The following is an 18,096-nucleotide window of genomic DNA, read 5'->3' on the forward strand; positions in this document are numbered from 1 at the left end:
CAAGGAGGATTGATGAGGGTAGTGCAATGGATGTTGTCTACATGGATTTCAGTAAGGCATTTGACAAGGTCCCACATGGCACACTGGTCAAAAAAAAGTGAGATCCCATGGGATATATGGGAAAGTGGTGAGCTGGATCCAAAATTGGCTCAGTGACAGGAAACAAACACTTAAAGCTGATGGATGTTTTTGCGAATGGAAAGCAGTTTCCAGTGGTGTTTCACAGGGCTCAGTGTTGCTATTTGTCATATATATTAATGATTTGAACTTAAATGTGGGAGGCATGAGCAGGAAATTTGCAGATGACAAAAACTGGCCATGTGGTTGATAGTGGATAGCTGCTGTCTCCAAAATGACATCAATGGTTTGGTTAAGGGGGTGGAAAAGTGGCAAATTAAATTCAATCTGGAAAAGTGTGAGATAATGCATTTGGGGAGGGCAAACAAAGTAAGGGAATACTCAATAAATGGGAGGATATTGAAAGGGCTTGAGGAGGTGAGACACCTTGGAGTACATGTCCACAGGTCCCTGAAGGTGGATAAGGTGGCGGTGGTGTAGTGATATTGTCACTAGACTAGTAAACCAGAGACCTGGGTTCGAATCCAGCCAATTAAAAAATCTGGAATTAAAAGTCTATTGATGACCATGATTGTTGTAACAACGCATCTGGCTCACTAATGCCCTTTAGGGAAGGAAATCTGCCCATCCTTACCTAGTCTGGCCTACATGTGACTCCAGACCCACAGCAATGTAGTTGGCTCTTAAAATGCCCTCTGAAACTCAGTTGTATGTCCTGTCCTGTGACATGGACAGTACTATACAGTCAGGAGGGAGTTGTCTTGGCAATCCTCAACATCAATTCTGGATCCCATGAAGTCTCATGGCATCAGGCCAAACATGGGTAAGGAAACCTCCTGCTGATTACCACGTACCACCCTCACTCAGCTGATCAATCAATCAATGCACCTCCATGTTAAACACCACTTGGAGGAAGCACTGAGGCTGGCAAGGGTGCAGAATGTACTCTGGGTGGGGGACTTCAATATCCATCATCAAGAGTGGCTCGGTAGCTCCACTACTGACCAACTGGCCGAGTCCCAAAGGACATAGCTGCTATGGCCGAGTCCCAAAGAACATAGCTGCTAGACTGAGTCTTCATTAGGTGGTGAGGGAACCAAGAAGGAAAAACATCCTCACCAATCTGCCTGCCGTGGATGCATCTGTCCATGACAATATCGGTAGGAGTGACCACCGCACAGTCCTTGTGGAGACGAAGTCCTGCCTTCACACTGAGGATACCCTCCATCATGTTGTTTGGCACTACCACCGTGCTAATTGGGATAGATTTCGAACAAATCTAGCAACTCAAGACTGGGCATCTATGAGGTGCAGTGGACCATCAGCAGCAGAATCATACTTGAACACAAATCTGTAGCCTCATGGCTGGCATATCCGCCACTCTACCATTAGAGGGGGTGCCCTCCTGCACTCTTCATTGAACCAGGGTTGAGACCATGCCAGGCATACCTAAAAATGAGGTGTCAACCCAGTGATGCTATAACACAGGACTAATTGTGTGCCAAACAACATAAGCTGCAAGTGATAGACAGAGCTAAGCGATCTCACAGGCCTAGATAGAGTGGAAGTGAGGAAGATGTTTCCATTAGTAGGAGAGGCTAGGACCCGAGGGCACAGCCTCAGAGTAAAGGGAAGACCTTTTAGAACAGAGATGAGGAGAAACTTCTTTAGCCAGAGAGTGATGAATCTATGGAATTCATCGCCACAGAAGGCTGTGGAGGCCAGGTCATTGAGTGTATTTAAGCCCGAGATAGATAGGTCCTTGATTGGTAAGGGGATCAAAGGTTACAGGGAGAAGGTGGGAGAATGGGGTTGAGAAACTTATCAGCCATGATTGAATGGCGGAGCAGACTCGATGGGCCGATTAGCCTAATTTCTGCTCCTATGTCTTATGGTCTCACAACCAACGGATCAGATCTAAGCTCTGCAGTGCTGCTACATCCAGTTGTGAATGGTGGTGGACAATTAAACAACTCACCGGAGGAGGAGGCTCCACAAATATCCCCATCCTCAATGATGGGGGAGCCCAGCACATCAGTGCAAAAGATAAGGCTGAAGCATTTGTTACATCTTCAGCCAGAAGTGCCGAGCGGAAGATCCACCTCAGCCTCCTCCAAAGGTCTCCAGCACCACAATTGCCAGACTTCAGCCAATTCGATTCACTCCACATGATATCAAGAAATAGCTGAATGCACCGGATACTGCAAAGGCTATAGGCCCTAACAATATTCCGGCAATCATCCTGAAGACTTGTGCTCCAGAATTTGCCACGCCCCTAGCCAAGCTGTACCCGTACAGCTACAACACTGGCAGCTACCCGGCTTTGTGGAAAATTGCCTAGGTATGTCCTGTACACAAAAAGCAGAACAAATCCAACCTGAGCAATTACCACCCCAGCCTACTCGCGATCATCAGTAAAGTAATGGAAGGAGTCATCAACAAGGCTATCACGCGGCACTTGCTTTGCAATAGCCTGCTCACTGACACCCAGTTTGGGTTCTGCCAGAGCCACTCTGCTCCTAACCTCATTACAGCCTTGGTTCAAACGTGGACAAAAAAGCTGAACTCCCGAGGTGAGGTGAGATGAGTGACTTCCCTTGACATCGAGGTTGCATTTGACCGAATGTGACATCAAAGAGCCCAAGTAAAACTGGAGTCAATGGGAATTAGGGGGAAATTCTCCACTGGTTGGAGTCATACCTAGCACAAAGAAAGATGGTTGTGGTTATTGGAGGTCAGCCATCTCAGCTCCAGGGCATCAGTGCAGGAGGTCCTCAGGGTAGTGTCCTGGGGCCAACCATCTTCAGCTACTTCATCAATGACCTTCCTTCCATTATAAGGTCAGAAGTGGGAATGTTCACTGATGATTACACAATGTTCAGCATCATTCTTGACTCGTCAGATACTGAAGCATTCCATGCCCAAATGCACCAAGACCTGGACAATATCCAGGCTTGGACTGACAAGTGGCAAGTGACATTCACACCACATAAATGCCAGGCAATGACCATCTCCAACATGAGAATCTAACATTCATTCATGGGATGTGTGCCCCACAGGCAGAGCCAGCATTCATTTCCCATTCCTAACTGCGCTCAAGGTGATGCTGATAAGCCACATCCTTGAGCTGCTGTAGTGCGTGGATTAGTTTCTTGCAGCTGTTTTGATAACTGGAATGGCCTAGCAAGGCACTAAAAGAGCAATTAAGAGTCAGGTCTGCAGTCACATATAAGTCAGACCAGGTAAGGACATATTTCTTTCCCTAAAGTATATCAGAAAGCCAGATAGGTTTTTACGTCAACCCAGTAATTTCACAATCACCATTATAGATACTAGTTAAGCAAATCTGGAATAAAAAGCTAACTGAATTTGAATTCCCCAGCTGCATTGCGGGATTTAAGCTTGCATGTCCCTGCCTCTGAATTACTAGTCCAGTATGTTACTGTACCTATTCATTACACCCTAATCAGTCATTATGGTGCCCGTCACTAGGACTTAATATAGTAAAATATAATGCCAGAACAAAGATCTTGATATGCCCTAGTTTTTGTCATGTCTGGAAAGTGCAATTGAGCATCATTATCTATTGTGGTAGCAATAAAAAGTATTGCCGAAAAATAGATGTTTTGTCGAAACTTTGCGCCTTGCACTTATCAGGACAATTTGCAAGAATACCAAATGAAAGGCGAACAATAATTTATACTGTATGAGAAGGGAGTGCCGCTTGGTTGGCAAGTGAACTCTGATTGGTAGAAGCATTTCCATGGAGAATGCACCAATTGATGGTGACTAACGGTTAACTGCCAAGCACTGTGTTTATGTTCCCCAGCTGAGGTTACCATTGGATAAGCCTGATCCCAGGGTGGAACCCAGCTTGATAGATCCTAACTTTTATATGTTTGTTTAGATACGTGGAGAGGGGCTACTGAACAGAATCACCGGAATCAGCCAATGAACTTTAAACAAAAGCATAAGACATTTATTAAACAAGAAAAGATGAACTATATTACAATACTGTCACGACTCACTGGGGATAGTGTGCTGTAATATCAGCCCCACTGTCCCCTGAGCCGCGACAAATGTGAAAAGTTTGACCAAACTACCAGATTGCCCCAATTCTACCTAACTGTTTAATTTAGGTTAACAGAATACGAGCACCAGGTTTGTAAACTTAATAAGTAAATAACTGTTTATTGAGTAAATTGTCTTTAACTAGTGGCAAAAGAAAGCAATATGAGCTGCTAACTTCTAACACCATAACTTAAACTCTACCCCCTTCTTAAATCCCTATACACACACACATAAAACATGGATTTTAAGGGTGGGATAAAACAGGTCAATAGCACCAATCCGGAATACAGGATTCGATGGGTTGATTTTGGTCGATGTCTTCCAAATTCCTTTCAGTTCTTGTTGATGACACGAGGTGGTCTTCCAGCACTTTCAGTCTGTAGTTCGTTAGTTGTGTACTTGCCTTTCAATACTCTAACAGTGGTTTTCCCCTTTGCTTCTTGACAGGGGTTTTCAGAGAGAGACAGGTTATAGAGATACGAAGAGAAAAAAAAACAGCTAGCTATTATTGTGGAATTACGAGAATCTTCCACACAGGGCCTAAAAGAGGTTTTAGGTCTTGTTCCTTTCAGGCTACGAGTTTTCTGCTGCACTGTTACCACACAAAACCCTGATCACCTGGTCAGGAGCCAATTAAAATGCTCCTTTCCGGCACCATCCTGTTTTTCATGGCACACACTGATCCAGGGCTGAAATATTGTATATATCTCATCCTGTCCCATTGGACATGTCTTTCAACCTGCAGCCATTGTAATTCTACTACAGTTCAAGAGAAAATAAAAATATATGTTCTTTACAACAGTCCACCAGAAATAAAAGATATGTTCCTTACAATACTCACAACTATACCTTTACAGAGATATATAGATTCTTAAGGATAGCACAAGTTACAAAAACTATCTTATACTCCAATGTTCACAGTAAGTACACAGTCCATGTAAACCAATTGGCGATCTGTAGTCAGGCACAGCACACTTTGAAACCAAGTGACGGATGCCACCTCATCCAAATGCTATGGATCTCTCTTCAACTGCCCCCAGATGCTTGTCACACCATGAGCCAATCAATCTCACTGAACTCCGTCTTTCACAAGGGTTTCCAATCTCCACTCTCCAAGAACTCACTTTGGAATCTTCTCCCAAGCCGATGCTTTCTCTGACGCCTTCTGCAAGGGTTCACCACTGGGGTTTCTGACTCTCCTTCTGATGTTTCTCTTCCCTGGGTCACCACATGCATTCAAGTTGTCTTCCACGCACTCACTCTCACCAACCCATCAACAGTACCACTGCTTCACATGCCCATAGCAAAGAGTTACAGACCTTTAATTCTCTTTGGACCTTCTGGACTCTTGCAAGCCGTTCTCGCTTTAAATCTGCTTTCTGCAGCTTTTGTCTCTTTAAATCTGAAGCTTAGAGCTTTTCTCTATGCCCCTCACTCTTAAGAGTATCTTTTCCAGGCCCTTGTCCTTCCTTTGACTAGAAGATCTGCTTGGGACATTCTCCTATTCCACTCCCCTGGATTTTGGAGTCTTTTCTTTAGCTTGGGACTGGCTATCTATCCCCTTTTGCTCCAATCTCTCCTGGCAGCTCTCTTCAAAACCAACTGAACTCAAACAGCTTCCAAATCAAACTGCTGTTTCCAGTTTCCTGTGTGTGTATGTCTGTGGGAGTGACCTGCCTCCCTGGGCCCCTATTGCTAGGCAACAGCCCAGTTTCTCTACTCGTTTGTTTAACTTAGCTTCAACAGTCATAAAAGCTTTTAAAGTGAAACTAAATCTCACCTTGACCTTTTCTTAACACACAAATCAAACTTAAACTTTAAAGCTAAAACTAATTCCTAACACCTACAAGAAAGAATATAACTTAGTTTGAACTATATCTATTTCCTGACAATTGTTTGAAATTTAAACCAGACAGCTCGACTCTGATTGGTCAAGGCATTGCCCTGAGGAATGAACCAGCAAATGGTTGTCTCTTATTTTGTTTAGCTGAAGCAGGTGCAATGTGTGCACATGTTCTTCCTGTCTAAAAAGAACAGTGCCTTGTGTATTAATACATGTAGCTTCCAGTACACGCAAATGCGCCACACAGAACCCGACTGACAATCCTAAATTGGTTGTCAGCGTAATTCTTAGCACGCTGAGGATTATTTAGCAAATGCTTTCCAATCGTGGAATCACAGCTAATGTTGGACACTGTTTTGAGTTTTGCAAGTACGGGCTGGTTGGGTACTGTCTGTACGAGGAGAAAAAACAGAAACGCAGAGTATTTCTTAAATAGTGAGAGGTTGGGAAGTATTGATGTCCAAAGGGTCCTGGGTGTCCTTGTTCATCAGTCAGTAAATGTTAGCATGCAGGTGCAGGAAGCAATTAGGAAGGCAAATGGTATGTTGACCTTCATCGCAAGGGGATTTCAGTACAGGAGTAAAGATGCCTTGCTGCAGTTGTATAGAGCCTTGGTGAGGCTGCACCTGGAGCATTGTGTAGTTTGGTCTCCTTATCTAAGGAAGGATATACTTGGCATAGAGGGAGTGCAACATAGGTTCACCAGACTAATCCCTGGGATGGCAGGATTGCCTTATGAGGAGAGATTGAGACTGGGCCTGTATTCTCTAGAGTTTCGAAGAATGAGAGGTGATCTCATTGAAACTTGCAAAATTCTTACAGGGTGTGACAGGGTGGATGCAGATAGAATGTTTCCCCTGGCTGATGAGTTTAATTTAGCTTTGTAAAAATCTCGAGTCTTGGTGCACTAATTACTACTGAATTCAAAATAAAATACAAATTGCAAAATCGTTGTGACCATGTGATCAAGTTTCCCTCATGGATTTGATCCGCCTGGCACACATCATCTGCCGCGTCATAACAGAGTGAAGTGCATAACTGGAACCTGAACAAATTCCACATCTTGCAACTTAGCATCACCTTACTGGAATCAAACACCTGTCCTGCTGTAAAACATAGGAATCGTAATTGTAAACAAGGGGACCCACACTGCTTTCCACATAGAAGAGCTCTTTTTTAAATTAGTGTGTTGTTTGGTAGGCAGAGTAGTGCAAGAGATGACAGTAATTCCAGAAAACCATTCAAAGTAACATTACAAACAAAAGCTTGACATTAAGTACCTTTATCTTATGTGGTTCCACAAACTCTGCGAGGCTGTTGTTGTAAGTTACTTTCTTGTCCCGTAATGCCACCCTGTAGCCCCAGTTCAGAGAGCCAATGTAGTTCTGGATGGCTTCTTTCATCTTGCCCCAGTTGTGGTTAACTGTAATTCATACAAGCCTTTAGCTTTAACAGTCTCATGTAGAATGTTGCTAGCAATAAAGCTCAAGATTTCCATTATTGAAGAAGCTCCCAATACAGTTACCAAACTCGTCCAAATAAAGTAAAACAGGACAAACAGCAGCAGCAAATTCTAAATCCAAATATAGCCTTTGCAGTGAAAGTGAAAATAATTCCCATTACATTGACAGTCAAGCTTAGTTCGAATAGGCAGAAGATGGAAGCAAAAATAAAGGGACACAAGAACAGGATGAGTAAAGGCAATTAGAGCCATTTCCCTGAGTGGAGGGTAAACGTTGACTGATTGGGCTGAATGGCATGTTTTCATGTAGCTCTAATGCAAATTCTCGATAGAGAAGTCCAGTTTAAACCAGCAGTGGCTGAGCAGAGGACTTGGAAGGATGAGAGGAAGAATTGTTCATTTAAAAATTGTTCTTGGGTGCTGGCAATGCTAGCAATCATGTTTATTACACATCTCCAGGGGGCTTATACAATCAAGTTGCTTACTCAGAGACTGAGTCAACCATCAACTTTGGGAATGGAGTCACACACAGTAGAACAGGAAGAGGTGGCAGGTTCCCTTCCCCAAAGGTCATTAGTGGACCACTCGGATTTTCACATTCAGCAGCTGTTGGTGATCTGCTGCTGCTATCCCAGTTACAGATTTATTTCACTCAATTTTCACACCATACAAAATAGCCCCAACCATTTTAGATACCTTCACGCTGTTGGATCCCTGAGTTGCTTGTTATGCGGAGAAAGCAGCTTCCAAAATATTCAAAACAGCTAAATTACTTCAAGTCTTACCTTTCTCACCAAACTCCCAGCCAAATTTACGGGAATCCGAGAGGCCCTGGCCTAGGATAGCAGCCTGATGCATCAGCTTCTTTGGAATGCAACCAACATTTACACAAGTACCTCCAAGTCCTGCAAGCAATAAGAGTAGGTGGGGAAGAAATTGGCTAAAACATATCAAAACATTAATTGTACAATCAATTACAAATGTATTTAGAAAATAAAAATTACTTCCTGAAATCTACAGTATAGGTCCAAATGGTACAGGATATACTCTGGGTTCGATACTTCAATAAGAGAGGCTTGATAACACCACTACTGACTGAGCCCTGAAGAACATATCTACCAGACTAGACCGGCAGAAGGTGGTGAGGGAACCAACAAGAGGGAAAAACTCACTTGATATTACTCTCATCAACCTACCTGCCACAAATGCATTTGTCCATGACAATATTGGCCACAGTGACCACCGCATAGCCCTTCTGGAGACAATGCCCTGGCTTCATACTGAGGAAATTCTCCATCATGTTGTGTGGCACTACCACCATGCTAAATGGAATGGATGAGAACCAAACTAGCAGCTCAAAATTTAAGTATCCATGAGATGCTGTGGACCATCAGCAGCAGCAGAATCATATTCACAACCTGTGACCTTATGACTCAGTATATCCCTCATGCTACCATTACTATCAAACCAAGGGATCAACACTGGTTCAAGGAAGAATGCAAGCCAGGAGCAGAACCAAGCATATCTAAAAATGAGTTGTCAACCTGCTGAAGTTACAACACAGGGCCACAAGCATGCTAAACAGTGGAAGCAGCATAATAAATCTGATAGATGGAGCTAAGGAATCCCACAACCAACAGATCAATCAGATCTAGGCTCTGCTGTCCTGCCACATCCAGTCTTCAATGGCAGTGGACATTTAAACAACCAGAAGAAGCAGCTCCACAAACACTCCCCAACCTCAATGGTGGAGTCTGGCAAAGGGCCGAGGCAAAAGACATCATTTGCAATCATCTTCAGCCAGAAGTGTTGAGTGGATGATCCATCTAGGCCTCCTCCTGAGGTGCCCAGCATCACAGATGCCAGTCTTCAGCCAATTCGATTCACTCCACATGATATCAAGAAATGGCTGAATACACTGAATACTGCAAAGGTTATGGGCCCTGACAACATTCTGGATACTGAAGGCTTGTTCTCCATAGCTATCCACGTCCCTAGCTAAGCTGTTCCAGTACAGCCACAACACTGGCATCTACCTGGCAATGTGGAAAATTGCCTATGTATGTCCTGTCCACAAAAAGCATGACAAATCCAACAGGCCAATTACCACCCCATCAGTCTACCCTCGATCATCAGCAAAGTGATGGAAGGGGTCATCAACAGTGTTATCAAGCGGTATTTACTCAGCAATAACCTGCTCACTGACGCTTAGTTTGGCTTCTGCCAAGGTCACTGGCTGGTGACAACGTATGGCTGTGAAAGTTGGTCCATAAAGAAGAGTGATGAGGCTCAAATAAGAGTAAGTGTACTGAAAAGACTCAGAAGGATATTACATTGTGCCAATGGACAGTCAAAGCAGACAAACGAGTGGGTGCTCGGGAAAGTTGGTGTTAAAAGGAACTTGTTTGAGGCAGTGATAGCAGGGAAGCTCACATATTTTGAACACATGGTGCAAACAGGAGGGGAGTGCTTGGGGAAAAAAAGAGGTAATGCAAGGCAGAACATCTGGAAAACATGCACAAGGTAGACCCAGGATGGCATGGATGGATAAATAATGTCAGAACATGGATTGGCCTCTCAATGGGGCAAGCAGCGAGGGCAGTGGAGAATAGAAATCAGTCGAGAAAGATTGTTCATAGTGCGGCCAACCCTCGGAATGAGGACGGATGAAAGACAAGACAAGGTCATCCAGCTCCAGACCTCATCACAGCCTTGATCCAAACAAGGATAAAACAGCCGAATTAAAGTGATGAGGTGAGAGTGACTGCCCTAGATATCAAGGCAGCATTTGACAGAGTGTAGCAAAATTGAAGTCAATGAGAATTAGGGGTAAACTCTCCATTAGTTGGGAGTCATAATCTAGCAAAAAAGGAAAACGATAGCGAACATGGAAGCCAATCATCTCAATCCCAGGACATCGACGAAGCAGTTCCTTAGACTTGTGTCGTAGTCCCAATCATCTTCAGCTACTTCATCAATAACTCTCCTTCCATCATAATGTCAGAAGTGGGGGTGCTCGCTGATAATTGCAAGTATTCAGTACCATTCACAACTCCTCAGATACTGAAGGAGTCCGTGCCCATATGTAGCAAGACCTGGACAACATTCACGCTTGGGCAGACATGTGGATGGGGTGCCAATCAAGCGCGCTGCTTTGTTCTGGGTGATGTCTTGAGCGTTGTTGGAGCTGCACTCATCCAGGCAAGTGGGGAGTATTCCATCACACTTTATTCTTTTTTATGGGATGTGGATGTTGCTGGCTAGGCCAGCATTTTTTGCCCATCCCTAATTGCCCTTGTTCAGAGGGCATTTAAGAGTCAACCACATTGTCATGGGACTGGAGTCACATGTAGGCCAGAGTCAGCTAAGGACAGCATATTTCCTTCCCTAAAGGGTATTAGTGAACCAGGTGGGTTTTTTTTTTTAAACGACAATGGTTTCGTGATCCTGATTAGACTTTTAATTCCACATTTTTATTGATTTCAAATTCCACCATCTGCCATGGTGCCGGGTCCCCAAAGCATTACCCTGGGTCTCTGGAATACCAGTCCAGTGACAATACCATTACACCACCTGACTCCCCACGTGCCTGACTTGCGCTTTGTAGATGGTGGACAGGCTTTGCGGAGTCAGGGGGTGAGTTACTCACTGTAGGATTCCTAGCCTCTGGCCTGCTCATGTTGCCACAGTATTTATATGGCTAGTCTAGTTCAGTTTCTGGTCAATGGTAACTTCCCTGGATGTTGATAGTTGGGATTCAGCAATAATAATGCCATTGAATGTCATGGGGCAATGGTTAGATTCTCTCATGTTGGAGATGCTCATTGCCTGGCACTTATCTAGCACAAATGTTACTTGCCACTTGTCAGCCCAGGCCTGGATATTATCCAGGTCTTGCTGTATTTGGACATGGACTGCATATATATAGCAAAATAAGATCTTAAAACCAATCTACAGCCTGGTTAGGTAGTGAAAGTTCTCTCTAAATCAGTGATTACACTTAAATATATGTAGAAACGTATGAAAAAATATCAGCTAAAATAAGGGCAGGCAAAAAAACCTACCCCATGAAGTTCCCATAGGTGTCGGCACAACATAGTCAAGCACCAAGACTTTTCTTCCAAGGTTTGCAGCTTCCTTAAACAGTAAACACACATTTTATTCATTTTTAACCAAAAATATGAGTCAAGATTTATTCCATTAAATTCAATAGGCAATTCAGTCAAATCCAATATATTGGACACAATCTGTCTAAAATTGCCAGCACAAAAATCTCAATATTCAAGCACAGAAAAGGGTTAAAATCTGCAGTTAATAAGTATCTAAAAGTCTTCAAGACAGTTCAGTTATATCAAGAATGCTGGTAACTGCCAAATGAAATATTTTACTTGCGCTGAGTGAATGGAGCTGGTTCAGAGTAGTCCTGCATAACTCTCAAAACGTGGCACCGAATTAGCTTTTCTCCCCCACATTGACCTCAAAATCACACTGGTCATGCAAGCATCCAATAAAAGCTATTCACCCTTGCAAAATATCCTGAAGCCATTTGATTCAATATTGTACTAGATTATATAGTCCTAGTGAAGAGCAAGGTCTGTCCCCTGTCGCAAAAGTCCATCTCTTTATCAAAGATGATTGTCCCTCTATGGATCAGTGCCTACTCTCTCCTTTCCACATCACACCCCTAGAAAAATGTCCCAAGGTACTTTATATTTTCAAAAGGTGCAACAATTGTAACATATGCTTTATAAAACCAAAAAAAAGGTAGGAATTTGCCAAAGCTGTCACCAAATTCAGGGTCACATTAAATATTGATACTCTTCATAATCTAAAGAATGAGCCCTTTCATTCCATACTACTACTCCATGAGTCTTTAGAATTCTCTTTTTGTATCACACATGCACAGGAACCTCTTCATCTTTTCAATAAAATTGTGCAGAGTGGCATCCTTCACTGCTATACCAATATACTAAGCTAGACATGAAATCCAAACATATAACATACCACCACCGAGGCACAGTAGCAACAGTGTGTACCATCTACAAGATGCACTGCAGAAATTCACCAAGGCTCCTTAGACAGCACCTTCCAAATCCACGACCACTACCACTTAGAAGGACAAGGGCAGCAGATAGATGAGAACACCTCCACCTGGTGGTTCCCCTCCAAGTCACACACCATCCTGACTTGGAAATATATCGCCGTTCCTTCACATGGACTGCAGCAGCTCAAAGCGGCAGCTCACCACCACCTTCTCAAGGGCAACTAGGGATGGGCAATAAATGCTGGCCCAGCCAGCAAAGCTCACATCGCATGAATGAATTTTTTAAAATCCACCATACACCTGTTTATGCTTGGTTTTAGAGCCTCGCCTTGCTTCAACATACAGAGGCTAAAGTAGCAAATACAACAGCTTGCATTTATATAGTGCCTTTAACATACTAAAATGTCCCAAAGCACGTCACAGGAATATTAACAAAATTTGACACAGATACCCAACAGGATAATGGAACAGTTGACCAAAACTAGGTTAATGGAGGAGAGAGGTGCAAAGAGATAGAGCATTTTAGCAAGGGAGTTATAAAGCTTATGGTATAGTTAGCTGAAGGCACAGCCACCAACGATGAGAGCAACGAAAAATCTGGAATGCACAAAAAGTCAGAATTGGGAGAAGCGACACCATGGGGGAATTTGAAAACAAGGATGGGAACTTTTAAAAATTGAGACGTTTCTGGGCCAGGAACCAATGTGGATCAGAAAGCAGGCCCTGGTGCAAGTTAGGATACATAGAGCAGTTTGGATGAGCTCAAGTTTACGGAGGGTGCAAATGGGAGGGTGGCCAGGAGGACATTAGAATAGTTACATCTAGAGGAGGCAAGCATGGATGAGGGTTTCTGCAAATGGCCTGTGGCAGAGGCAGAGATAGGCAATTTCATGGAGGTGGAAGTCGGTAATCTTAGTGATGGAAGCCTGGCTATTGGTTTCTTTGATAGTCAGTGGTAAAGAATTAAAAAGTTATTGCCAGCTGTTACCATCAACTGCAGAGAATATACATTTCAGCCTGGCATTCTGATGGTATCATTATACAATCAAGCAATCAGCCATGGTAGCACTTTAGCCTTACATGAGTTTAAACCCAACTCAAACCCCATCTTCATGAGCACTGTCAGAGACGCTGTCTTTTGGATGAGGTGTTAAACTGAGGTCGTCTGCCCTGAGATAGGCAGAGGAGATCCCACAGAAAAAGCTAAATATTACAGGTTCTGTAAATCTGAAATAAAGAGACAGAAAATGCTGGCATTGAGCAGGGTAGACAATATCTATGGAGAAAGAGTAAATGATTCAGTTCAACCTTTTGTCACCATCTGGCTGTACGCTGGGCAAGAAAAGGTGCATTGATTTGTAGGGCACACAGGTCCACTTTCAAGTGATCAGGAACAATCAAACTCAAGATCATGTAGCATAAATTCAAAACTCTTAACTTGTCAACAAGGTCTGACATCAATTGGATAGGGTGGGCTGGGTCACAAAGCAGCCTCTGCCAAGTTTCACATGTAATGTACTCCAATTGTAGCAATTCCATGGACGGCTACTATCAGCTTCTATTTTCCAGTATTTGCTTTCACCACCTGTATAAAAGCCTGCTGTGTACACTATACCTTTGAAGCTGCAAGTCCTCCAGAACCACCGCCGATAACTATGAGGTCATACTCATACAGTTCACCTCCCTCCAAAAGTTTCTTCAACAAGCCATCTTCATAAGCCTGCAGGAAAAACACAATTACTGAAGCATACTTCACATGGTTTATTTTGCTTAAACTCCACGGCAACGCCATTAAACAGCAGAGGCAAAGGTATCAAAGACAGCCCGATATAAAAAACGCAAGGATCGCACTTGCACAGTGGGGGAAGGAGGCTGCTCACTGGCTTGATTTCTGGGATAATGAGGTTGTCTTTACGAGGAAAGGTTGAGCAAATTGGGCCTATACTCATCGGAGTTTGGAAGAATAAGAGGTGATCTTAATGAAAATAAGATTTTGAGGGCTTCTCAGTAGATTCTGAGAGGATGTTTCCCGTTGGGGAATCATAGAACTCAGAGGCACAGTTTCAAAATAAGAGATCTCCCATTTTTATGGAAAGGAGAAGGAATTTCTTCTCTTAGAGGATCATTAATCTTTGGAATTCTCTTTCACAGAGAGTAATGGAGGTTGAATTAGTGAATATATTCAAGGATTAAGTTAGACAGATTTTTGATCTACAAGGGAGTCAAGGGTTATTTTAACATGGTCTGCCGAGAAGCTCTATTTGCAGCTGATATATTTAGCGACTGCCTTAGTGCCCTCAGAGATGGGGTGTTTGGCCAGTTCCCCAGGCAGCAGGAGGCAGTGGTCTGGATCTCGCAGGAGGAGATGGTCTGCCGTTTGCTGTAGTGGATCAGGCGGGAAGCCTCACAGGAAATGCACTCGAAGGTGTAATTGACGAATGAGTTAATGACACTCGTGGCTGAAGAGAAGATGCCGCTGTTGGGGTGGACCTGCTTCAGCACCTTGTAGATGTAGATGCTGTAGCTCTCCTTCCTGCTTTTCTTGCGCTTCTTCTCACCTTTGGCACATTTCTTGGTGGCTGCTTTCTTTGGCTGCCACATCAGGCATGGGGGCAGGCAGGGAAGTGGAGTTAAGGCCACAATCAGATCAGCCATGCTCTTATTGAATGGCAGAACAGACTTAAGAAGCCAAATAGCCTATTGCTGCACCCATTTCTTATGCTTCCCCAATGATGACAGAAGAGGGATTTTTAATTAATCTCAAACTTGCTATAGGAATGGATAGTGCTCCATTCGTCAAGTCACTTGCAGATTGTTGGGTACCAAACTTAAATATTGTATTAGGCTCTCATTTATTTTTCAGCCCTCTTCAGGGAATGGGGAAAATGAACTATTTCCCCAAGCTTTTGCCAAATATGTCTTAAATTGCCACTTTGATTGTACAGTTGGGCTTGTAATTTTCACCAAGTTACCTCTGCTCTTTCTCCCTCAAAAATATCAGGTTGGGGAGGACAATGACAAAATTGTGACCCATCACAACCAACAACAGAACACATTTGAAAATTAAATTTGTATTCCACATGCTTCATTTTAAAAAGTGCTGTGGCTGTGTAATAGGCTGCTGGAATAAAACTGAAATGGACTCTTCTTCCCAAATGCAAGTACCCTCTACCTACCTCAGCAATTGGTTGTCATAATTTTCATGTTAATGTTACAAAATAGATTTTTTTTAACCAGCTTACGTAATGTCTCCCATTATATAAAGAAATGTGTTTTCTCTCTTCTCCATCCCCCTTAATTTTGAGGGCCTCTGAGAAAAACACAGCCACGCCCAGCAAGATTAAAACTTCCTTCATTTTTGTTTCTTCCTTTAACCCACCCTGCTGGTCAAGTGCAATTTGGATAATAGAAAAACACTGCATCATTGATTACTACTTTATTTACCCCAACCTGTCTACACCTCCAAAAGAAAAATAGAACCCCTGGCTGCTTTCTCTTCCTATCCCTGGTAGAGCCCAAACGTACACCCCCAACACAGCATTAGGTGCTATGAATTAATCTGGGACAGACAAAGGAATAAAACTCAACTTTCTTGGTCTATATTGTTCCAATACCACACCAGACATTTACCAAGGAAGTTCAAATACCTATTTGAAGCGAACTCCATAGCCAAACATGCAAATTTAAAGAACAGTTCAGACCACGGTTTCTGAAAACTTGAAGTTGGAATGCATTTATAAATAATGACAAATAAAGCAGAAATAATAAACACATAACAGAGCTAGACGATTGCAGTTATTTCCTTTACAAATTTATTAATTTCAGGTGTATATTTTTTATTAGTGGTCAGGTGTATACATTTTCACCAATAAGTCATTACCTGCACAGTTTTGTCACACCCACCCACATGAGCCTTGTTAACAAATACACTGGGAACAGTCTTCTGGCCAGTCATTTCTTGCAACACATTCTGCATATTAGTTCCCTCTTCTGTAAGAAAAAAAGCCACACGCAAAAAAGTACAACTTTGTATCATGATAGCAAGATGACCAAACACACAATCTATAATGTCAATTTGTAATACACAAGACTGGTGTGTTGATAAAGTGCAGCCTACTCAAATGCCCTAATTTGATCAGCACCTGAATTTAAAAAGTGGCTAGAGACAGCTTTAGAATGCTGGTAAAGGAAGAGCAGATGAAGCATCATATAAACTGACCTGCACCAAACAAGAAAGGACTTGTAGGTGTGGGCTTCTCTGTGCTGAATCATATATATGGCAATTGGTGATGCAGTCCAAACTGTCTGAGAAAGAGCAGGGACACAGGCTGGTGAAATGAGCAGACATAACAGATACAATTTAATGAGGGTAATTGTGAAGTGATTTTAATGAATGACTTCAGTTATGAGAAGGATTGGAAAACCTGGAACTGTTGTTGGAGCAGAGAGGGACATATAGATATTCAGGAATTGAGAGGTTTTGACATAGGAACATAGGGAGGAAACTGTTTCCTTTAACAAACAGGTCAGTAACCAGAGATTATGATTTAAAGTAACTGGTAAGAGAACTGGGTGGGAAACATTTCAATGCAGAGGGTTAAGATCTGGAAGGCACTACCTGAAAGGGTGATAGAAGCAATTCAAAAACAACATTGAACATTTACTTAGAGGAATCATTTTCAGGGATATGGGGCAAAACATCTCAGCATGGGGCTACATTAGAGAACCCTTTCAAAGAGCCGGCATATTCTATGAAAACAAGTTGTAAGGAGGATACAAAGTTTGCAAAGGGATATAGATAGGTTAAGTGAGTGGGAAAAACTTCAGTAAATGTGGGAAACTGTTAAGTTGCCCACTTTGGTAGGAAGAATAGAAAAACAGAATATTATTTAAATTGAGAGAGACTGCAGAATGCTGCAGTACCGGGGGATTTGGTTGCCCCTGTACACGAGTCACAAAAAATTAGCATGCAAGTACAGCAAGAATTAGGAAGCCAAACAGACTCTTGGCCTTTATTGCAAGGAGGATGGAGTAAAGAAGTAGGGGAGTCTTGCTACAACTGTACAGGGTATTGATGAGGCCACACTAGTGGAATCACCAGGAAAGTGGTATTGAGCAAACTGTTGGAGCTGCAGGTTGACAAGTCCCAAGGTCCTGATAGACTTCATCCTAGGGCATTAAAAAGTGGCTAGTGAGGTAGTTGATGCGTTGGTTTTAATTTTCCAAAATTTCCTAGATTCAGGAAAGGTTCCATTAGATTGGAAAATATCAAATGTAACTCTTTATTCAAAAAGTGGGGAGACTGAAAGCAAGAAACTACAAGCCAGTTAGCTTAACATCTGTCACAGGGAAAATGTTAGAAGCTATTATTAAAGATGTTATAGCAGGACACTTAGAAAAATTCAAGGCAATCAGGCAGAGGCAACATGGTTTTATGCAAGGGGAATCATGTTTAACCAATTCATTGGAGTTCTTTGAAGGTGTCAAGGCTGAGATTGGCCGATTTTTAATCAGTGAGGGAATCAAGGGTTATGGGGAAAAGGCAGGAAAGTGGAGTTGAGGATTATCAGATCAGCCATGATCTTATTGAATGGCAAA

General features: G+C 42.8%; 1 protein-coding gene across 1 annotated transcript in view; it reads right to left on the reverse strand.

Annotated features, from left to right (window-relative positions):
- Positions 1-18,096, reverse strand: part of txnrd3 (thioredoxin reductase 3) — a 51,846-nt gene that overhangs the window by 22,325 nt on the left and 11,425 nt on the right. Inside the window, exons 3-7 of the mRNA XM_078543102.1 lie at positions 16,379-16,488; positions 14,114-14,218; positions 11,519-11,591; positions 8,240-8,359; positions 7,273-7,415 (exon numbers count right to left, since the gene is read on the reverse strand). Of these exons, the coding sequence (XP_078399228.1) occupies positions 7,273-7,415; positions 8,240-8,359; positions 11,519-11,591; positions 14,114-14,218; positions 16,379-16,488 (551 nt within the window). The remainder of the gene's footprint in view (positions 1-7,272; positions 7,416-8,239; positions 8,360-11,518; positions 11,592-14,113; positions 14,219-16,378; positions 16,489-18,096) is intronic.

Source organism: Cetorhinus maximus, chromosome 6 (genome assembly GCF_964194155.1).
Source record: "Cetorhinus maximus chromosome 6, sCetMax3.hap1.1, whole genome shotgun sequence".
Classification (NCBI taxonomy): Eukaryota; Metazoa; Chordata; class Chondrichthyes; order Lamniformes; family Cetorhinidae; genus Cetorhinus; species Cetorhinus maximus.